The sequence below is a fragment of the Lepisosteus oculatus genome, chromosome 14 (genome assembly GCF_040954835.1).
Source record: "Lepisosteus oculatus isolate fLepOcu1 chromosome 14, fLepOcu1.hap2, whole genome shotgun sequence".
Lineage (NCBI taxonomy): Eukaryota > Metazoa > Chordata > Actinopteri > Semionotiformes > Lepisosteidae > Lepisosteus > Lepisosteus oculatus.
The window spans coordinates 52,504,382-52,528,418 of record NC_090709.1 but is presented as its reverse complement, the minus strand read 5'-3'; the positions used below and the strand labels follow the sequence as shown (position 1 = coordinate 52,528,418).

At 41.8% G+C, this 24,037-nt stretch overlaps 1 protein-coding gene and 4 non-coding genes across 5 annotated transcripts; 1 reads left to right on the top strand and 4 right to left on the bottom strand.

The window, feature by feature from the left end:
* Positions 1-1,936: 1,936 nt before the first annotated feature.
* trnak-uuu (transfer RNA lysine (anticodon UUU)) lies at positions 1,937-2,009 on the bottom strand. The gene has a single exon. It is a non-coding gene; the product is annotated as a tRNA-Lys (tRNA).
* Positions 2,010-6,465: 4,456 nt separating this feature from the next.
* On the bottom strand, positions 6,466-6,547 carry trnal-uag (transfer RNA leucine (anticodon UAG)). The gene has a single exon. It is a non-coding gene; the product is annotated as a tRNA-Leu (tRNA).
* A 3,635-nt stretch (positions 6,548-10,182) lies between these two features.
* On the bottom strand, positions 10,183-10,270 carry trnay-gua (transfer RNA tyrosine (anticodon GUA)). Its single transcript is given in 2 exon segments — positions 10,183-10,218; positions 10,234-10,270. It is a non-coding gene; the product is annotated as a tRNA-Tyr (tRNA).
* A 9,935-nt stretch (positions 10,271-20,205) lies between these two features.
* LOC138242402 (histone H4 type VIII) lies at positions 20,206-20,720 on the top strand. Its single transcript, XM_069197869.1, has one exon. It carries the CDS (start codon positions 20,372-20,374, stop codon positions 20,681-20,683), a length of 312 nt encoding a protein of 103 aa, XP_069053970.1. The 5' UTR covers positions 20,206-20,371; the 3' UTR covers positions 20,684-20,720.
* Positions 20,721-20,989: 269 nt separating this feature from the next.
* LOC138243816 (U7 small nuclear RNA) lies at positions 20,990-21,047 on the bottom strand. Its single transcript, XR_011192434.1, has one exon. It is a non-coding gene; the product is annotated as a U7 small nuclear RNA (small nuclear RNA).
* Between the last annotated feature and the right edge of the window lie 2,990 nt (positions 21,048-24,037).

The window sequence follows — 24,037 nt, the reverse complement described above, 5'->3', positions numbered from 1 at the left end:
TTAACCCATTCAGTGCTTATTTCAACTAACGCCATGTTCCTTTTTCTAGGTCTTCAAATAGTTTACAATGTAGAGGTATCTTTAGTAATAAGAAAAAAGCTGCACCTCGGAGATCCATCTCACAAAAGCAGATTTCTTAAAGTGCACTTATGAGCTGTAGAATCTGAAGGAGTTCTCTCTCCTGGATATTAAACATGCAGATAATGAAATCAGTGATTTATGATTTCTGCAACCTTCCAATAAATACATCTAAAACATGTAACAAACCTGTTGTGCAGCTCCAGTGGCGCAGTTGGTCAGTGCATTGTGCTTATATTGCAGTACATAGTGAAGTCATGCTGAGGTTGTGAGTTCAAGCCTGCGGCAGTTTTGCCTGTGATTTCAGCTGCAGAAACTTTCTGTTGGATTTAGGTTGGTTCTTCTGTTACTTTTTCCGCTCGATGGAGCTTTATAAATGCAGGCACACCTGCTTCCTCTGCATTTGATTTTATCGCTGCTCACAAACCAACATACTGCAGACACCTCTGATACTGTCACTGCTTGTGGGCCACGTGTTCCTGCTGTCAGCCTGCTATACCATGCTCATGCGTGTCTAGAAACATTACTGCTCTAGTACAAGAGCGAAAGACTAAACGAAATCGCACCCACTTTGAAAAAATCACGTTTGACAAACCATAGGATGACAAGAATGGGATTCTTTGGTTGTTTGAGTACATAAATCAAAGACACTGTGTTCAGCATATTCACATCAGGCACTCGGACAGAGATAAACCCAGAGAAATTCTTCTCACATTTTAATCTGTAACTGCAGGATTCAACAAATTGTTAATTATCTCAACTTCACTTACAATTTTTAAACAATTTACAAAGCCCACAGTGGATGACATTTGGTTCCGGCACACATCAGTTGCTTGGAATATCATTGTAATATTTAATTTGCTTTCCCGTCACACCACTTTTATTAATAATGAAGTTTATCAATACACGTTTGTTTAAAACATGTCATTTATTATTGATACAGTTTCATTCTGTCTTTATTAGGAGCTGTATCACAGCTAATGCATGTAAAGCCTTAAGTATGTGATAGTGAGAGTTCAGTTATTCCAGGGTGTGAAGAGAACTCAAATTTTGTAAATACCTGTACATATTTTAATAGAGTGTAAATCTTCAAAGTGTTCTGTCACTTCAAAAGCAAATTACAGGAGCAGGGATTGAACCCACATAGACATTTGCTTATTGAGCTTAAATCTAACACCTTAAACACTCAGCCATCCCTAAAAACAGTTTCAGCTCTCTGTTACACAGTTCATTGAATATATTTGTTCATTGAGTATATTAATTTAATATATTTGTTATATTTTTGAATGGAATGGGACTGTACACTGGTGGTTCCCAGGGGAAAACAGGGTTATTGAGCCATTGGGTATTCTGAGAATAAATTGGGTGGGTGAATGTAATCGTGTGGTAAAGTAAAACAGTCTTCTTAGATGAAGCGCTACAGATGCAGCCCCTGAAAGTGTATAAGACTTAAAATTTATAGTACTGCTGACACACATGGAGCCTCTTCATCAGACCGAAATAGCGATGTGTTCGCTTAATTGTGCTGAGGATCTCCTCATAAATCTGTCTCATTCATCAGTGGAAATAGAAGCCGTCACTGTAAACTTGGACATGATGTTCCACAGTGTGCCTTTCCTCTTGTTGTATTCAAGAGTACTCACTGTGTGAGCTCCTCACTGCGTTTCCTTTTCTTTTCCTGTGATTTTCTACGTGGAGTGTGGTGACAAAATAGTCTTGAACATTTTCGGTTTGTGAAAGGAAACACTAAAGAAAATACAAGTGATTAACTTTTAAAATATCGACAGTACAGCTAGAAGAGTGGAAGATAAAATACGATTTATAATTAAATTCACAATACACTTAAGGAAAACACAAACGCCCGAACAGGGACTTGAACCCTGGACCCTCAGATTAAAAGTCTGATGCTCTACCGACTGAGCTATCCAGGCTCTGAACGGGAATGATACTGTCGTGATCCTCGCAAGTCACATGTCTCTTCTTGTGCCGAAGCGCAGTCATACAGTACCTGACCCGTCTGGAATATCTACTGACAGACTTTATCCAGAAGCAACGGCACTACTCCCAGTAGAATGAGTGAGAAATACAGCATGACATGGGGAGGTAAGGGGCTCCCACAATTCATCTTTCCTCACATTACTGATTTTTTCAATAGCATTTTGACCTTTTTTCACATTCAGATTTTTTCTCATTTAATAAGATCTTTTAATCAACAACATTAAGAACGAAAACAAATGGAACATTTTTTGGAACAACAATTAAAAAAACTTTCAATGCCTTAGTTCTATAAGTGTGCACACTTTTGTTAAAATTCAATAAATAGTGTAAGAAAACCGGCTCAGGGACGCCAAATATGTAATCATAGTGGCTCTCTGAAGGCACCAGTTCTGTAGGGTTTGGGCATTTACTGAGACAATTATTAATTGTAGCAGTAAATCACAAAGTTGATTCTTTTGATGGCTTTAGAATCCAACCATGCGACATAACTCAAACAACGCACACACACAGGTACTAATACACGAGGATACATTTATTAATACATAGAATATGCATATAAACCTAACAGATCTTATCGAGAGGGTTATCAGAATACAAAAGGTATATTCGGTCAGTTACAAAGAGTTACACATATCAAGAGGACATACGTTCAGTATATCATTCATTAAGACCGTTTCATAAATGAACTTGGTTATAACTTCTACATTAGATACTCAAAACAAGTACATAACTCTTAGGAATTAAATTGATATCAACTGGTTGGGATAACAATTGAATTCTCGAGCAGTAATGCAATGAAGTTGAATACTCATCCAATCTCTGGGGATTCAGATCTCCTGCGGACTCAAAGAAACAGTTGGAGGCTGTTGCTGTCCAATCAGCGCTCTCTGGCTGCGTGCCAGGCTGTGCTGTGCAGCTTGTGACGGTGCGCTGCTGATGCTCATTGTTGGTTTTAACTAGCAAAGTTGTGCACAGGAGAAAAGATGACTGTGGGTCCCAGCAAGTCAGGAAGAGGACCGGTTCGTTCCTGATGAAGAGCTAGTTCTGAATAGTGATTCAGCTGTCCACAGGTCCAACCTGTCCACGAGGCCTGCTGCTGGTAACTCTCTGGCAACCTCCACTCTAGACTCTTAGAACAAAGGAAAGTTCTGGCACTCGGACACACTGGCCGTTCCGTGGTTGTCCGGGCTAAGTCTCAGGATGGTCAGGAGGCACGCTGCGAGAATGTCCTGCCCTTGGGAGCCTTCTGCTCCTGGGCCGTCTTGCCCTGGAATTCTCCTTTGAATTCCCTTTAGAACAGTCCACTGAATTCTCCTGAATCCCTTCTGAATCTCACCGAATCTTCCAGGCTCTCTGTGTTGCCTGTTTTTACCTGGAGGAACTTCAGCTCATTGATTGGCTGAAAGTTCCATGGGCATCAGAGTCCCACGTGGGTTACTCGGCCCTACCAGTCCCTGATTGGTTGATGAAGGTGAGATATGAGTCACTTACCCCTGACACTTAGTAATGCAGTCCAGATGTCCATCTGGCACTCCCTAGACAGATAGGCGCCAATGGATGACCATTGATCATGACAGCCAGGCTTAGCTAAGTGCATCCCCCTTTGGGAGCTGTCCTTATCAAACCTTAAATCAGCTTGCATGAATAGTTTCTCTGTGGCTGCACCACAGAGATGAACAGAGAAATGGGGCCTCATTTGGGAAGCTCAGAAACACTTAATTCTGCCTTATTATTAAGCCTCGCCGCTACAATAGTCTATCAGCAGCAAGAAATTATTCCGAAAGTAAGATTTTTTTATATTATAAACTGTAAGACACGAAGAGAGTTTACAGGTCGTATCCTTCGCTTTGTCTTTTAAATTAAGCGTTTGGGATTCAAACCTGTGTTCGGACTGTTGTGTTTCTTGAATTTCTTGTAATCATCAAATGTCGTTGTTTGGTCCATCAGTTTTTTTCTCAGTTGTACAATGGAATTCGCGTAGTTTTCAGCTCAGTGTGGAGTCCAGAGGGAGGACTCGCTCACTGAATGATCTCTCAAGAAATCCCGGGTGAGATTAAAAAGGTGTCTTCTTCAACAGCCACGACACGTCTGAAGACCTCTGGATTTCCTGAATATGACATAAAATTAGTTCAAATCATTTGGTAGTTAACAGAACTAAATGCTTTAGAGGTACATTTCAAACAGCAGAGCAACACCGTAGCACTTCGAGTGTGCCTGAGTTTAATTGTGTGAACTTGGCTCTCTATGAACATGAGCAAAGAGTTCACATTCAACAGAAGATTGCAATGTGAGCACAGAAATATAAAGCACCTGGAGATGCCGGGACCTCATACATGCAAAGCATGTGCTCTACCACTGAGGTATATCCCCAACAGACTTATTAACAGAACTGAGATGTGCTGATGCTCTCTGAACACAATCCACCACTAACGAAGGATGCCTGCAGTTTCCCACTTTTGTGTTTCCTCTACTACAGAGTAAATTCATAGGAATGAAGAAATAAGGAAGGAAAAATAACCGCATCGAAGCTTCCAGAGATTGGTTAAAATGAATCTGTTATTTTTATATCCAGTCACACGGGCGACGATGATTGATTTATCGACGGGGAGTGCTTTTTTACCTCCTCACTCGACTACCTTGATTAAACTACGCATAGAACAACAGCAGTACAGATGATTTTCATGGACCGACTTGTTTTGTACAACTCGAGTGATAAAGTCCTGTCTGCAAATATTGTAGAAGAACGAAAAAGGGCGAAACAACGCTCCAACCACAGGAATGGTAACAGGAAGGATCATGTTATTTAATATGTCCTTTGGAGATGCCTTGTCAACGCACACAGGCGTTAGAGCTGGACAAATAATTGATAGTGGTGTTTGTAAACAATCATGAAACATGTTATTTCTAAACCAGGAAGAAAGGAGCAGACTTAAACTTTAAGAGACAGAAACAACACCTTATCACAGCTAACATTAATTAAAATGACATCACAATAAAAGAACGGAGCCTTGAGTGAATCAAATTAGTTTTCATTGGACGTCTGTCTCTTCATAACTTTGTAGGTGAGAGGGAGGATTGCGGAAATGTGCCGGTGTTTCTCAGAAGTGAGTTGGTGGTATAGGTGCCTTCTAAATAATTGAGCCGGGTTTGAATCCCGGTAAGTGCATCCCCAAATCTTTTCAAGAAAATCTGTGATCCGGTAACATATCTTTTGAAACTAGCATTCAAGGTAGGATACGTGTTCTTAAATACCAAAAAACTCTATAAGGAAAAAGCAGATCTCTGTACACAAGACAGCAGTGCGATCTTAGAATTCCTGTGTTGTTGACGGATTCAGACTCCTTCTCAGAGGTCTTTGCTTACCAAATAACTTTGCAGCTGAGGAAGAGCACCCCGGAAAATACCAAACACAACCAGCGAGCGTGTTGGTTGCTCTTGCTCTTAATGCAAGGAGCTGTTTTTTTTTAATCATTATTAACCAAAAACAGCAGCACAGGTAGGTCGCATTTGTGATTATGTCACTTCTCTGCTTCAGCAAGGTCAATAAAAGACTCTGAAAGTAGTAAAGCAAAACTGAACTCAAAATCATATTAGGAATTCTGAGCGAAATATCCATACAGGTAATCCAATAAGAATGTTGAAATATTTGAATATCATCTCTCTATATATTTCGCTGCTTTTTACCAGGAGTAAAACTATTGGATTGAAGGAATGCTAACCGCTGGGTTAAAATGTATAGTTGTTATTTGGAGAAATCTGTAAACTTGTGATCTTATATGTTTTAAAAGACAGCACAGGAAAAAACAACAGTGCTGATTATTTTCCGGAGGCGGAGCACTGATGACCTATCCGAGCTGATTGATAAAGCCCACCCAGTGGATACTCTAGCAGAACGTCAAAGAACATTCACCTCTGTATCCAAAGAAACCACAGGAACAACATCAGGAAGCACAATCAATTCCCCTTTTAAATCTTTCCTGTAAGGTATGCTATGTGAATTCATGAAGTTAATCCTCTGATCTCTTTTGATCACGAACAAAGTACTTCTAATGGAGCGCTATGTTCAAAGATTTAATAAGCTTTACCCCTGCCAACGATTCGGCGTGAAGAATTAAAAGTTTCACAGACAAAAGCAGCTCACCACCATAGCCAATATTAAATTTACTTGCCGGTACACTATCATGTGCACTGCCTCAAAAGTGATCTCGGCAGATGTTGTTCCCTACATAAAGCTGAACGTGCCAAAGAGAATTTCTGTTGAGAAAACAAAATATTTTTTCTGCCTTGATGTTAAGCCTGTCTTTTAGAAAGTTTATCTCTTAACACCTCCCGCAGCCTAACAAAAAGCGCTTTTACTGATCGTATTGCAGGTCTTAAAACACTAACATTTGGCAGCGGTGGGATTCGAACCCACGCCCCCAGAGAGACTGGAGCCTAAATCCAGCGCCTTAGACCGCTCGGCCACGCTACCTTCCTCCCTGCCTATCTTCCTCACATTCCTGGCTTGGAAAATGCCGGGGGCTTCAGCTCTTGTCGTCGGATCTAATGATATCATGACATGTGGAAGTGACTGCACCTTCATCTTCCGAGATGCTTTCAATAGCACAAATGCTACTTTCACCGGCACAAACATAGCAATAACGAAAGAGGTGGGTTTCATCCTTTGTGCTGTTTGTAGGGGCGCAACTCTATGTCGATCTACTGACTTGAAGAGAAAAAATCAAAATCCTCTGCTATTACTGTTGCTTTTTTCATAGTTTCTTTAAATCCTTCATTTGAACATAGATTTTGAAGGATATTGATGATAATACCACATAAATTGTGGTTTTCTTGTGATCGCCAATTTTTTTCAAATACCAGCCTTTTTTACAGTTCCTTGCGTGTTTCACAAGGTATAATAGCCCCCCTCGCATCCTCAGCTAACATATTTTAAAATTACAATAGATTATACAGCATGCATGTTTACATTTATATTAAAATTAAAGTAAATATACCAGAATACATACAGTGCTAACCCAATAATTCTTGTCAGGTTCTCTAACAAATCTGCGTTGTTATTTTAACATGTTTCAGCTGAGGGTGCAACAGGAGTATAAATGAATTTTCCCGCCAGCCGTTCAAAGACCAAATTCCATGAGTGAACATTATTTTCTCAGAGGTTGCCGGTATTGGACTTTGCCGGTGGTAATGAATTATGTCCACAACTGTTGTAGTAGTTCCTTCTTGAAATTTGACACGTGCAAAGCACTCGTAATATCATAGGTGTTAAAGTTTGCTGAGTCTATTCGAGTCATGGTGTGTATCCCTGCCTATCATTGGGAGACGGGTAGCTTTTTTACACTCAGATTCCAATCTTCAATGCTTTGTGTGAGAGCTTACATAACTTTCATTTTCTCACATTTTCTGACGACTGTTCCAAAGGGGCACCCTGTCAATTCCGAATACTTTTCAAAAATCTGCCTGCATGTTTGATTATTGTCATTTCATTTCGAAAAAGTTCAATATTGATCATAACTAAAGAAAATAATGATCACGAACAAAAAAGGGATAAAGATGCGAGTCGATCTTGAATCACAGCTGGGTGACACGGTCTTCTGTTCTGATATGGTTGTACGAGAAACAGGAGGCGTCGCCAATCTCCTATAGAACATGAGTTGAATCAGGAGTGAGACATTTCGTATACTCGTGCATATGTCAACGCCTGACCTACATCATAAAACTAACAATACATTGTCAGAGACATTCATTTATATACAAACAAGAGACAGACCAAGTAATAATTCTACATTAGTTCAGGTGGGTAAACCTGAACTAACTAACTAATAAACCTATTAATAATTCTACATTAACGTGTCCTACACTGATCAGACTAATTGACATGGTCTGATTCAGAGCCTGTGCAGTTCGTGCTAATTACAACAAGGACAATTCTGAACCCTCATCACCGAACTGAGCACAAGTTCAGCTGTTCTCCAGTTATGTTACGCATGGTTTTTCATTGCAATTGAGTTCAGAGCTGGAGCTGAACTCCAGACAGTACAGTGTTTTGGGTAAGTTGTCGAAATTCGCATGAGGCTGCAGACAACTTACCTAAAGTGTGTTCTATAGCTTTCAGGTGGAGTTCATTTATATAAAAGAATGTAAGTGGTATAAATGAAACAAGCCAGACGGCAGTCCAACCTACAGTATAATTTTCTGATGGAAGTCCTGACGTGTTATTCATTACGCCACTGACCCTGCTATTGTAGTGCTAAAATAAAACACGTTTTCTACATTTATGTCTGTTTAAAAATCACTATCTAAAAAAGACAAAGGGTTTGTGTGTCGCGCTAAAATTCCGCTTCATTTCGAATGCAAATAAAAACCATTTTGTTCCAAGAAATCATAAATTTGTCACATTCTTCATACTACTAATAAGTATACGAATAAATACTCGGAAGAAGCCGCTCAGGTATTAGAGAGATTTAAAATCGGATCGGAGGATTTAGAGTCCAGACTGCAAACCAACAGCTGACACAGGTCTTTTATAGAACCGTTTTGATTTCCTCTACTTTGTCCCCGTGACGTCATTGTCCTGCTCACAGCCGAGCCCGACACACATCTGGTTTCTGTCGCTGGGCGCACACCCTGCGGTTAATACGGATCCTGATACCCCAGTACAATGACGGGGACACTAAACTGTAAACAGGTGCCGTCCCTCGGATGAGACGTAATACCGAGGTCCTGACTCTCTGTGATCATTCAGGAGAATGGTGGTGGTGGAGGGGAGTCCCCATTACCTGTAAAGCGCATTGAGCGGAGTATCCAGAACAGCGCTATATAAGTGTAAGCAATAATGATGATGATGATGATTATTATTATTATTATAATGTAAAATGCAATAAAAAAAATCAAACTTTGATTCAAAATAGATTAATGTAAAAACTGATAAAGCTAATGCTTTTTTCAGGGCTATATCTACGTTTTTTTTAAAAAGCGAAGTCTGTCACGATTGTGAGAGTTAGAGAATGTGTTCCGGCGGGTGCCTTCATATCATGAGCGTCAGTCTCGCCCGTAGCTGCGAGAAGGTTAAAAGCGCACAAGTGATCTGTAGACGATGTTCGGGGAAGAAATAATTCTGTTTTCAGCACAGGGAGTGAGAATGAGCTCAGCCCGGCTCCCAGCAGAATCCATTCTGGTTTGGTTACTGTTAGACTGTGCGTCTGAGGCTCTTCGGATCGCAACGTAAAAAAAACAATTGCTCACATTGTGTGACTTCCACGACAGGAAGGAAAGATATCACTTTAAAAAATCAGAACTGAAGATTTGGATCCTGGGCCTCAACTTAAAAATAAACAGAGTTTAACGACAGGAAATTGATTCCAGTTGTCAGATCACGTATACGCATACCTTAGCTTTGTGCAACAACCTGAAACTTTCAGGTACCATAAATAATATTATTGCTAAACATATGCCATTCTAATCTGCAAGCGACCAGAATATAGAATACGAATTTTTGTGCTTTGGAAGCGCTGGCCTACCTGTATCAAAATATCAGATTGTGTTTCTGCAACATTTCGTGCATAGTACGCCATTTTATCTAAAACAGTCACAACGAGGGCTTTACATGCAGTCTGGGGTATTTTCCCCTTTTATATTTTTGCCACTTTATATCGAACCTGTTATACTCCCAGAAGTGCACAGTAGCTTGTACTTAATAAAAATGTACAATTCACCGCTGGTATAAACAGATGTGTGCCGTGTTTGCCTTTGTAAGCATTTGTTTAAAAAATAAGTTCACAATACGATAAAAAAGCACAAACTTTATAATACAACGATACAAAATCAATACCAAATCATTATGCCAATTAAGTACCTATCCTTTGAAAACAGAGAACACCTTTATATCTACAAAAAACTTGACATTTGTATGTATTTTTGAATTACAAAACAGACAGTGTAGTCCCTTAATTCAAAGATCAGATCTTGGCCAAAACAAGACAATCAGACGTGGGCTGAATTCGGAATAGGAGCCTTTGCTTAGTTGATTATTGAGCTTTTGATCAATGTCTGAATAAAACAGAGTCGCTTTTTTAACTCTTTTATTAAATTACATGAAAAGCACCTTCCTTCGAGCCGGAATCGAACCAGTGACCTAAGGATTCCCTGTTAACTCCACTACATTCCTCTGCTCTACCAACTGAGCTATCGAAGGGACGCTGTAGTATTGCTCTCTGGCCCATACTGCCCAATGAAGTAAAATGTGAAATGGGTGATTTAAATCCCACTTCGACATCAAGTTTCCAACTCGTTTCCTTAGTCTCATTTACCTTGAATTTAAGCCAAGAACCAGGATTCTACTGTATAAACTTCCAGGGATATTACAAAATGTTTGATGGGGCATCAATCATTCCAGGCGGAAATTGATTCCTTTTTTTTCTCGAGGGATCATATTAAACATTTCATTAGTCTCGAGAGGAGGATCACCATAGCGTTTGTGCTACATTAATAATATTTTCGTGGAAATAAAGAAGTTGTAAATTTTAAAAATGTATATTTGAATCGAAATGTGGTTTTGAGTTAAATATTAGCGTGTTCATGTAATTAGTTTGTGTTTGTCATTAATATATATATATATTGCCATGTTACTAGAATTTGGAACTGAAGTTTACTAGTTGTGTTTTTTATAATGATTAGACATTTGAATACAATATTGTATATAATGTATAATTTGAACTACATATTGTTAAGGTGTGAATAATTGTATATTTTAAGAATACATTTCTAAAACAAATCATTGGCTTTATTTACTAGTTTCTACACCTATAAAAATCTTTCTTTGATGTATAATAGACATCAAAGAAAGATGTCTATTATACAGATGCAGCCATTCAAAATGGGTGAGGTATTTCGCGGCATACCGCGACACGCCCACCGGGGTATCACGCAGTTCACGTGTGTCACGTGACTAACTATCCGGCGTCGCCTTGTAAAACCGCCAGGGGGAGCTTAACCTCTCATGCACAGCATTTGAGCCTTTAATTTTGAACTTTGTATTACAGCATGTTAATCATCAGTCATTAAAATGTTGGTATATTTTATGAAAGCAAGATTGCTCAGTTGGACAAAAGTACACAACCTACCTTTATCAGAAATATTTATGCATCAAAGCCTTTACTGAAGATATTACTAATAGTATTAATAATGGATGACTTTGGAAAAGCTGTATACTCAAAGTATAATTTCTTTAGCACATTTGTACAAGCACTTGGAATCTGTCCAAGCCATACTTTGTCAGGCATTTTGTTTTACTTCAACGGGCATAAAAACTTCCTTGCTTTTAACAGGGCGTTTCATAATTTCTAACTACGAAAATGATTTAAAATGCGACACCTATCATTCAACTAGAGCTTAAAATATCACAAGGATCCTCAAGAGCACAGCAAAGAGTGTATTAAAAGACACTTGTATTTATCAACGCTTTCTTTTCCGTATACCAGATTTTATGGAACCACTTCAGAGGGGTGTTCCAGGAATCGGCACTTTAAAGAAAAAAATACACACCAGTATTCCATTTCTCCCTAAACATTGTAAGCTTCGAAGTCTTTAACTAACGTGATACCGGAGTCAACAAGCATACTTTTAGAATTTGATTAAAAGGGAATATAATATGGAATCGCGTATCTCAAGAAATTAATAATGATATAATTATATTAATGTTGCAAAAGAACTGCAACGGACATAAAAACTCCCTTGCTTTTAACAGAGCGTTCCATAATTTCTAACTACGAAAATGCCAGGTGAAAGGATTTGTAAACATATTTTGTTAAAGCAAGTCAGTTTTTTCCGCAGCACATAAAATACATTTTTCCAAGAAAGTTTAGCCTTTGTCACTAATGAAACCACTAAATAAAGACATAAATATAGAAATCTTAAGATTTGTTTTATTTAATGTTGGTAGCAGGATGAACTGTCAGAGTGTATATTTTGTGGCAGAGTTGCTGCAAGATGTTAACAGTGAAAAAGGTATTTAGAAATGAGTTATTTCAAGATGAAAAAGAAAACATACATGAAACATGGTTTCATTATGACTAGAATCGGTCTTGAGATATTTTTAACTTGATTTACAGTATTTGAGAGGTATGTGCTTAAGTACTGCTCACGTATATGTTTCTAGGTTTATATTATGCATTTCAGACGGTCAAATTACTTTTGAGCAACTAATAAGAAGGGCGAAACGGTATTCGTTTTAGTTTCGTTTTGTGCTGGGACCCGTGGATTGATTAGAGATATCAAGTACATACAAGTCATTTTTTAAATGTTGTAGTTCGTCTTGAAAAAATGTTACGAGTACATCATCTATCAACAATTAAACAGGTTCTGTTTCCATATTGCGGATTTTGGTTAGGTATTATCAAATCTGGTGGCGCTGTGTGTTAGTTTACTGAGTCCCATGTCACATGGTCTGTGATTGAAACCTGTAAAACCGGTTTAATTCGTCACAGCCAGCACTCTTCAGGTGTGAGGGTCTTCTGCTCAGAATGAAACGCTAAAATGTTTGTGTATATTCTAATGGTAGTGGGGGCAGGGTGTGTGGGAACAGGTTTGGTTGAAATTGCATTGGAGATCTATGTTCTTCACACCTGAAACATTTTCTCTGAAAGCATTTTCTTCGCAGTTTAACCGATCTTGTTACAGCATGTTACAGTTTACTATTATTAACCATATTAATTTTAAGTGCTTAATGTAAAATCTTGTAAAAATATATTTTCAATGTTCAAATATACATTAAGTCTGACTATCATATAATAAGTTAAATACAAAACTAAAGAAAAAATAGGGTTAAATATAATTCAAAATATTTTGCTAACAATGTTAACTGTTTATGAATAATAAAATGTATTAACTAAGGAGTAGGATGGCACAGTTGTTAGTATGTTTTTTGTTTTGTTTCTTTCTCATAAATACAACAGTAGTACCTGATGTCTCAGTGGCTTTCAAAATTAAATTATGCATGCAAACCTGTGAACTAGAAAGATAACTAAGATATCCATCCATTATATTCCATAATATCCATGAAATATACGGCGCTGAAATATGTGTGACGTAGTGGTGGCCTGACACGGTGAGGTGCCCTGGCAGCTGTATGATGCAGTGGTGGCCTGGCACGGTGAGGTGCGCTTGCAGCTATGTGACGCAGTGGTGGCTTGGCACGGTGAGGTGCGCTGACAGCTGTGTGGTGTGGGGCAGTTGTGGCCTGGCACGGTGAAGTGCGCTGGCAGCTGTGTGATGCAGTGGTGGCCGGGCACGGTGAGGTGCGCTGGCAGCTGTGTGGTGTGACGCAGTGGTGGGCTGGCACGGTGAAGTGCGCTGGCAGCTGTGTGGTGTGACGCAGTGGTGGCCTGGCACGGTGAGGTGCGCTGGCATATAATGAATATATTCATGTGCATCCAACACACAGTTCAACGCTAGCAACTACACAAAATCTAAAATATGAGCTCCACTTGCCACTTACAATACCAACAGTACCAGTATATTCCATAATATCCATGAAATATATAGCGCTGAAATATGTGTGATGCAGTGGTGGTCGGGTATGTAGAGGTGCACTGGCAGCTGTGTGTTGTGACGCAGTGGTGGCCTGGCACGGTGAGGTGCGCTGACAGCTGTGTGGTGTGGTGCAGTTGTGGCCTGGCACGGTGAAGTGTGCTGGCAGTTGTGTGATGCAATGGTGGCCGGGCACGGTGAGGTGCGCTGGCAGGTGGGTGATGCAGTGGTGGCCTGGCACCGTGAGGTGCGCTGGCAGCTGTGTGGTGTGATGCAGTGGTGGCCTGGCACGGTGAAGTGCGCTGGCAGCTGTGTGGTGTGACGCAGTGGTGGCCTGGCATGGTGAGGTGCGCTGGCATATAATGAATATATTCATGTGCATCCAACACGCAGTTCAACGCTAGCAACTACACAAAATCTAAAATATGAGCTCTACTTGCCACTTACAATACCAACAGTACCAGCTAACTTTAGTAGTGACATTTTCATGGATCTTTCTAACAAAAAAAATTTACAACATCAGACTTCAGACACAATTAAACAGGCCTCAAAAAAGTTTGGTACAAACATTTTCAGCATGGTGAAACATGGTGAACATTTCCACCACTGCGTCACACCACACAGCTGCCAGCGCACCTCACCGTGCCAGGCCACCACTGCATCACCCAGCTGCCAGCGCATCTCACCGTGCCAGGCCACCACTGCGTCACAACACACAGCTGCCAGTGCACCTCTACATACCCGACCACCACTGCATCACACAGCTGCCAGCGCACCTCACCATGCCTGGCCACCACTGCATCACACAGATGCCAGCGCACCTCACCGTGCCATGCCACCAGCTGCGTCAAACCACATAGCTGCTAGCGCACTTCACCGTGCCAGGCCACCACTGCGTCACACCACACAGATGCCAGCGCACCTCACCGTGTCAGGCCACCACTGCGTAACACCACATAGCTGCCAGCACACCTCACCATGCCAGGCCATCACTGAGTCAGAGATTAAATAAAACCTCACTTGCACCAAACAAATTTATATTTCTAAATATCACAACATGATCGAATTTAAGTCATTTTAATAACAATGATTAGTCACCTAGGCGTTACAATATAAACATTTATATTGATTTAAATAACGTTTTGATTTAAATCACAAATGCGGGTTTAAATATATGTGTTTTTTGATTCACAATCAGACAAATGCAACATAAATTGATATCTTTGTCTTCTAAGTATTTTAATAAACTTTCAGCATAGCTTTCTCCCCGTTTAGATTTATTTTGGGATCAAACGTGGAAAGATTAGATTGTAATCGTTTTTATTTTTTAAATACATTTTAGAAAAGTGTAATCTATCCTAAAAAGCTGTACACCACCTGCTATAAAGATACATATTGTAATACTTTCGAGTTCGGATAGGACAGACACAAGAACTCAGACTTGCGGAGTTAAAACAAGTTAAAGCCTTGATTTTATATATCACCTTTAAAAGTGGCATCTCAAAGCAAAGCAAATACCCAACACTGATTGTACCCATCTGTCATGCTAATAAAGCTGCTTGAATTGAATTGAGAGAGGTGGTGGGGGGGGGGGGGTTATATTTGCTTTGTGTATAAAGTACATTGTGAATGTTTTCACAGCCTTCACTTTGTCGTTTTTATGCCATTTTTTGACCACGCACGAATATTCCTATGTCCGTATCTTCGCAAGGGAATCAGTGTGAATTTTAATACTAATTAAATTACCGCGGGCACTTTCCACCCCCTCTACATTCTCAGAGTAGAACAGACTAACCTTCTAATGAAAGACGGTCCACCCCCCACTGACAGGAAAAGTGCCCACAGGCACTTAAACTTAAAATGGTCAGTAACAGTAAACAGTAACATGGTCAGAAGGAGCACGTACAAACGTTTCCGAAATAACCATATGTAAGACTCTGATGCTTAAAATTTTTAGGGAGAAAGTGGAATACTGGTGTGTATTTTTTCTTTAAACTACCAATACCAGCCATATACAGTCTGTAACGTAGGGATTTCTATATGTCTTTATTTAGTGGTTACATTAGTGACAAAGGCTAAACTTTTAGCTTCAGTAACGTGTACATATCTCCCCTTTTTATAAAACGACATGGTTGAAAACTGTTCCAGAGCCACTGTTGTTTCATCAGTGAAAAGTACATCATGAAATGCCTCTCCCTGTTCAATCCACTGGAAAAAAGAAAAGGAGCATAAAGCTTCTGATGGTCATAAACGATATTCATTTAGGAGCAGCATCAGAGGTATGTTTTTAACTGCACTGCATTGGAGAGAATACCATAGTGTGTTTTTTTTTTACTCCCTGGCGGAAACTGGCTTCCAGAAGAATCAGTATGGCTCAGAGATTAAATAAAACTTCACTCGCACCAAACAAATGTATATTTCTAAATATCACAACATGATCGAATTTAAGTCATTTAAATAACAATGAATAGTCACCTATGCGTTACAATATAAACATTTATATTGATTTAAATCGCATTTAAATCACCTTTATTTAAAACCCATAAATAAAGCTGATACTGTTTAGACTTTTAATTATTTAAAACTGTATTAAAGCAGCACGATACACAATGCAATGTAAATCGCTATCTCTGTCTTCTGTGTAATAATGTTCACCTCTCTGTCCATCAAATTTACAATAGTAATAATAATGAACTTTATTGTATATGGTGCCTTTAAAGGTGGCTCCTCAAAGCGCTTTACAGGTTAAAAACAAGTAATAGGTTTATTCCATGCTGAAAAAAAGAAGAAGGGAGAATAAGGGAAGGGAGAATGTGTGATCCTAGCTGCAGAATAATTTTAGTTTCGGTGGTCTTTCTGATGTATGAGTTCGGAAAACCGTCTTTGAGAACACAGACGGAGAGATTAGAGTGGTCGTGGCCGTCAGAGGTGAAATGAGAAACAATGGGCTTGGAGAGATCTTTAATCTTCACAGCCCTGACCTCTGACGGCCACGACCACTCTAATCTCTCCGTCTGTGTTCTCAAAGACGGTTTTCCGAACTCATACATCAGAAAGACCACCGAAACTAAAATTATTCTGCAGCTAGGATCACATATTCTCCCTTCCCTTAACGACAGATTACTGTTCTTTTAAATTGTCTCCATTCATTGGAAGTTTCATTTCACACCTCTCTGCACCCATTCTGACTTCACACCTCTTGATTGGCCTCTCTTTCTGTCCCCTGCTCCCGCCTCTCACTCCTCCTCCCTCTCAACCTTTGTTCTCCCGCTACTTTACCTTTGCCTACTGCCCTGTCTCTCTCACACCTGAAGAAGGCTCCACGGCCGAAACGTTGTGTTCTCTTTCTTCTTTTTTTCAGCATGGAATAAACCTATTACTTGTTCCTTTGCAGCCTACGCATGCTGACGCAGCTACCCACCTGAACTACTACAGGTTAAAAACAATACTGTTAGGCTGGGAAAACGATTTTTTTTAAGAAATACAAAATGAGATATAATGATATATTCCGGCTTAGACATTAACGAAGAGCATAACGCGTGTACTGTATACACTGCAAGTACAACCCCCCTCTCTGCAGGAGTGCTGGCTGTGACGAATTGAACCGGTTTCACGGGTATTTTCAAAGTAGGAGGCGAGATTTCCAGCGAAAGACACCTCCCCCCCCTCAAAAACCCAGTAAGTACAGTACTTACTATTTAAAGGCTAGGCTCCCAACTACGGCGAAAGGAACCCTTCTTTCATTAGAAGACAATGAACATATTTTAGCCCTGAATGAATTAATAGCAAACATGGTTTACATAAAATACATTTTTCCAAGAAAGTTTAGCCTTTGTCACTAATGAAACCACTAAATAAAGACATAAATATAAAAATCTTAAGATTTTTAAAATACATGACTGCTAAAATTTATTTGAAAATAAAAACAATTACAACCGCCAGGGGAGAGAGAGAACAGGGGAGGGATGTTGGTTTTGCATAAGGGGCGGGGCTATTGAAATTAGGTCTGTTTGGGAATGTGTAGTTACATGTTCTGGCTGTTTGTGAATTATCGTTGTTGAGTATGGAGTGTTGAGGTATTGATTTTGTGTAATGCTTTATGTTGAAAATTGAGGTGGATTTTGTTTATGATAAAGAGGATAAACTGGGATGGGAGGAGGGTTTGGTTTTGCATAAGGGGCGGGATTATGATAATTGGTGGAATTTGCGAGAGTAAAATGGTTTGATATATTTGATTTTGTATTGTGGTTGTTATCTATGTTTTTGGTTGGTATTATGTTTATATGGTTGTTTTTGTTGGTTGGTTGTTATTATGGTTATTAATAATACGATCTATAGTTGAAATCTGAGCCTAAATAAAAAGAAAAAGCAAGTGATTAGGTTTATGAGCAATCTAATTACTTATTCGTTTAAAACGCTATATAAAATAAAGTTTATTATTAATTTGCTGGACAGAGCGGTGAACATTATTATGCATAAGACAAAGATAACGATCCTGATCAGTTTAGAAATCTGTGTACGCTGTAAGGTTTTTACTTCTTAAACTTTTAAAATACACGTTTTGAATAGAAAGAAATCCTCTTCCTGGTACAGTATGTATAGCAAACCAGCACATCTTTTTTCTCCAATCAGAGGGGTGTCAGATGGTGTCAGCCAATCACCATTCTGAAGCCCTACCATAATCTCTGGTATGGGGAGACCCCAAAATTCTGTCCCATAGTTTAGACAGATGATAGATAATTTTATTGATCCCGTGAGGGAAATAAAGTAAATCATTTTCATTTTAGGAAATTATTAAACGCTCGGTTAAAAGCAAAGGAGATTGTCTGTTATAGTGGACATAAAAACAAGAGTTCCCTGGCATTATATCCTGGAAGACACAGACCGGCGCCAGACCGGTAAAATGCCTGATGAAGTAGGGATTGGACAGTTTCCAAGTGCTTGTACAATCGATAGAAATGTTCAAATAAATGTGCAAAAGAAATAAACAAAATAATCATTTATTTCTTTATCATATTGGGTAGCTAATGTCCTCTCTTTGCTAGTTAGTGGCTGTGTTTCTGCGTTGGGTAGCAACGGGTGACTGTTCTCAGGCGGAAGATGTAAACAGCTTAATGTTCGTGTCAAATAATTTTTTTAAATTCAATTAAATGGGCACAGTTAAGACATTAAATATACATATACATACTGTATACAGTAAAGTTTGCATACAGTAATATGTTTATGTTACGCGATTAAAAAATAAATAAATAAAAATGAAAAGCCCAGCACCAGCTGGATTCGAACACACAACCTGTCAGTTGGTAGTCACGCACCTAGACCAGGTAGGCTACAAGACAGCTCGCATGAACAGGCAGGCGAAACAGCCCTACACAGCCCTGTCGCAGCACACGGATGTAATCATACCATTATTAAATTCTTGAGATACGCAATTCCATATTATATTCCCTTTTAATCAAATTCTAAAAGGATGCTTGTTGACTCCGGTATCACGTTAAAGACTTCGAAGCTTACAATGTTTAGGGAGAAATGGAATACTGGTGTGTATTTTTTTCTTTAAAGTACCAAGACCAGCTATATACTGTATGTTTATGTTCCAAAATTAATATCGTTTATGGCCTTCACACGCGTTACAGTATGCTCCTATTCTTTTTATGCTCAGCTACTAAGATTTCCCTTCAGTGGTAAAATTCAATAGCTACAACGGGCACAGTAAAGACGTTTACAGTAAGTCTTTCTACGACAGACCAACGGACCACGAGTGCCCCTGTCGGTCAACCAATCACGCACCGCGGTACCCCGTGTCATCTTACCTGCGGTACGTGTCTGTACCGCTCACTTTGAATGGCTGCATCTGTATATAAGTGTAAGCAATTATGAGTAAGGCCCCTCAGTAGTTGAGATCTCTGTTATACCCATCTAGAAACATGCAATCAGCATGTTATTGATGAAGCAATAGTCACAACATTATTCCACACCTCTAACCCTGCACTAGGGGGCATGCTTCAGGCTCGGGCCAGGGTGAGAGGCGGGTTATGATGACAGTCATGCTTTCTACACCTTATACTGAGCTCAGAAATGGACCGAGCGGACATCTCACGAGTAGATCCCTCCGCGTATAAGAAAGGCAACTTGTCTCGGCAAAAATACCGCGGTATTTTGCGTCATCGCGCGTCAGGATGCACGACGCCGTAGCCAATTACCTCCGGTACGTGTCTGTACCGCGCACTTTGAATGGCTGCATCTGTACATCAAAGATGAGCAGTGTGTGTCGTGTTCACAGCTGATAACTAGAAGATTGTCACAATATTAGTTCCACCTCCTTAAGGGTGCTCCAGCCCTTTCACTTAAGACTTCATTCTCTGCACGTTTCCCATTCCCAGCCCACCTTAAAAGCCAGGCGCTGACGCTCATCCGGGCTCTGCATCTGATTTCCGTATCGTGCGAGTCTGGGACATGGAAGCGCCTGGTCCCGTTAAGGTTTTAATCTCGGTTCCCGTTCCTGTTCCCTGTCCGCCGGTCTTCGCGGTTTTTAACTTGTTCTGATGGATCTTCTGGTTTTGGACTTTCTCATGTGTTTTGGATATTCCTTTAGGACTTCTCTTTTGGATTGTTCGCCTCGGCCACACCTCCGCTGTGCACCAGCGCACCTTGGACACGCCCTCCTGTCTTCAGCCCCGTATTCCTGCATGACGTTTCCCCAGTGTTTCCCCACTTCGTCGGATTGTGTCGTCCGCATAGGGTATGGAAAGAACTGTTCGTTACAAAGATGTCTGGAAGAGCCAAAGGCGGAAAGGGACTTGGGAAAGGAGGCGCTAAGCGTCACCATAAGGTTCTCCGTGACAACATCCAGGGAATCACCAAGCCCGCCATCCGCCGCCTGGCTCGCCGTGGGGGAGTGAAGCGGATCTCCGGGCTGATCTACGAGGAGACCCGCGGGGTGCTGAAGGTGTTCCTGGAGAACGTCATCCGCGACGCCGTCACCTACACCGAGCATGCCAAGAGGAAGACCGTCACCGCCATGGACGTGGTGTACGTGCTGAAGCGCCAGGTCCGCACCCTGTACGGCTTCGGAAGCTAAACAGGAGCGGAGCTTCACTACTGGACCCCGACGTATAAACCCAGGTGACCCAGTGACATTTGTCACTGCTGAGGTTGCTTTATGGGTCTATTTTCTATACTGTGCTGATCAATTGGAAATCAGATTGCAAAAAAGACCCGTTCCCACACCTAAGGTCAAATATTAGGAATCAAAACTGCTAGAGTGTATGGAAGCACACAGCTTTATCAAGATTTCCAAGTGCAAGACCTTCTTATTCATAAAAGACCCTATTTATGTTGTATGAGAAATATTAATATTAATACAGAATCTTTTTTCACCAAATAAATGGGCTTCCTGACTTTAGAAAGCCTTCTAGACAAATACTAAAAGAGCAAAAATTCCAGTTGGTAAATGAAATGAAAACACATACCCTACCAAACCTTGAGTACAGGCCATTCAGGGTGATAATACAGAACCATTTATAATTCAACAAATGAAACCTGTCAACTGGTAATCACCACTTATCATAAAAAATAAGTAGCAATACACAGTAGGGGTCTCTTGGGTGCAAGTTAAATCCATGCAAGAAGGGGGTTTAATGTTGTATTTCCAAATCAGATATGCAAATGAGAGATCTGGCCCAGCCAATCTCAAAGCTCCCTTGGTCTGGAATGGAGCTGCTCCCCTCTTCTAGTTATTCACACTGGAGTTAGGTTACATATTAGCACATTTCATCTAACAGGTACTCCAGAAACAAAAACGTAAACAAATGACCTGGAATGTGACCACACCTATTAGAATGTAGTTCAACAGATAACTTGTAAACCTTGTCATAAGATTTTTTTTGTTCTACAAAATATACTTTGTTCCGCAAAATAAACATCTCAAAAGAAACATCTCACACATATTAACACTCCATGTAATAAATAACAACGGCGTAACGGAGATTGATTGTCCGTTATCAATCTTTGCAAGTGGGGGCGGATTTGCGGAAATAAGAGAGTCCCTCCAAACCTACCACTCGCTATTGTCCTTTAATCCCTGTATAGGGCCCAAAGTCCTTTCCAGCGCTCCCTCGCCGTGGGGAAACCCAATTTGGCGACTAGGCACTTCGTCCTCCTCCTGAGGTCCGATGGGCTCCCGCAGCGCCCGACAGAGGTTGCAGTAGAAGATGCAGTCGAGTTTCAGGGAGAAATGTGGGACATCTCGACCCCCTTCCTCGACCGGCTGACACATCCGGTTTCTCGTGATGTACTCGTACTTCCCGCCCCAGACGAAGCCGAAGATCATCCCTTGCAGCGCTCGTCTGAGTCTTGCCGGCAGCGGGTACACCACCGCCAGGTAAACCAAAGCCGGCAGGATCACTTTCCCTGTGTAGGACAGCGACCGCGTTTTCCACAGACCCAGCTTCGCGTTCACCTTGGCGATCCTCTTGGTCCAGTTGTTGGTCTCGTTGTCCTGGCTCTGGAAGGAAACCCCCAGTATTTTGAGGGGCTCCGTGCAGAGCTCGAGACCCTCCGGCGCCGTCGTCCTGTGCTTCCAGGGCCCGAAGAACTTCAGTTTGCTCTTTCGGCGGTTGAGTTTCGACCCCGAGACTCTGGAGTATTGCTACATGACCTGCAGGGCCCTCCTCAACCCCCTGTCCAACCTCAGGAACAGCGTCGTGTCGTCGGCGTACTGGGAGATCTTCAGGGTTTCCCCCACGCCTCCCGGTATCTCCAGGCCGTCGATGACAGGGTCCCGTCTCACCGTCTCTGCTAAGGGCTCTTGAAGAGCAGGGAGCCCTCCCTCATGGTGTCTCCGAGTTTCCCCCGGCGGAAGATCCACTTCCACCAGGTCTTCCGCCAGGGTGTCCCAGAAGCAGGTGTAGAATTCCTTGGGGAGTCCGTCCGGCCCTGGCACCTTGCCATTCTCCATGGACAAGAGCACCGCCTTCAGCTCCTCGGCCGCAATCGGACCCTCCAAGTCCTCCCTCACCACCTCCGTCTGCTTTTCTGAAAAGAGCTCCATGTAGAAAGCGGTGGCCGCTTCTACCTTGTCGCTCTCGTCCAGCACTTCCTCTCCATTTCCCCGTCTCAGGCCGTGGATCACCCTCTTTTTCTGGGCTCTTCGGACCTGATTGAGTTTGCGGAGCCTCTCCTTCAGGTCCCGTGCCCGGGCTGAATTGAAGGCTCCTCCCCCGTTAGCCGAGCTGTACTCCTCCTCTAGTTGGCCCTGGAGTCGTGCAGCTTCCTTCCTCTCCCTGGCCACCTTCCGTCTGCAGTACGTCTGCGCCAGAGTTCGGGTCCTGTCCTTCACCGACTCCCACCATTCCACCATGGAGCTGTAGCCGTCTCTCAGATCGACCCAGCTCGCGTAGTCTTTACGGAACAGTGCCTTGAAGTCATCTTCCTCCAGTATCTCCCGGTTCAGCTTCCAGTACCCACGACCGAATGGCGGCAGGTTGGTGTTAGCCACCACCATCAATCGCTCGTGGTCGGAATACCCCTCCGGGGACACCGTCGCCGACTCCAGGGAGCAGGTCGTGTGCAGAAAGATGTAGTCCAGGCGGCTGCACACTCCCCGGGAGTTTTTCCATGTCGTTCCGGTGTCGTTAGGGCAGCACCGTCTGAAACCGTCTACCAGGGAGAACTGCTTGAGTAGCGACTCCAGCTCTGCCGAGCTAGCATCGCTCCCCTTCTCCCGGTCGACGTTGAAGTCCCCGCCAAGCACCACCTGTCTGTTGGTGGTGCAGCAGCTGGCCAGGTCAGCAAACACTTCCTTCAGGATAGAGGGTTCTGTTGGAGCATAGACGTTAATTGCTCTCAACTTCTGCCCCCTCCAGTCGATGTCTACGACCAGGATCCGGCCCTGCACCACCGAGAAGGAGGAAACCAGCGTCATCTCTGGGTTTCCGAGGAGGATTCCCACTCCGGAAGAGTGGACCCCTCCTACGCTCCAGCATGATTCTCCCTTCGTCCATTCCCTGCTGAATGTCAGCTTGTCCCTTTCATCCTTCAGGTGGACCTCCTGTAAGAAACAAACTGAGAAAGACTTTGAGGCCAGATCATGAAAGACTCCCCGTCTTTTCACCGGGTCTCTTAGCCCTCTCACGTTAGTTGTTAGAAAGATAAGTTTCACAGTCATGATTAAACAAGTGAAAGTTGAACCTCCTCTCTTTGTGCTTACAGTGGAAAACTTGGGAGTCTACATCTGGGCACTGTTTAGCCTAGATGTAACTCCTCTCGTTCGGGTCCTGGGGGGAATATGCTGGGCTCCCTCCAGGTCTCGCTGGGGACTGAAAGGTAAACATGCTGGACAGGTCCAGCCCTACCATCAGTCCCGGCTCCAGGGCGGCTTCAAAGTAATCCTAGTCTTCCTCGAGGATACTCTCCGCCACTGCTTCGGGAAGGC

Bases quoted from the DNA above. Each gene is read 5' to 3' on its own strand.
- LOC138242402 (XM_069197869.1), top strand. From the start codon at position 20,372: ATGTCTGGAAGAGCCAAAGGCGGAAAGGGACTTGGGAAAGGAGGCGCT.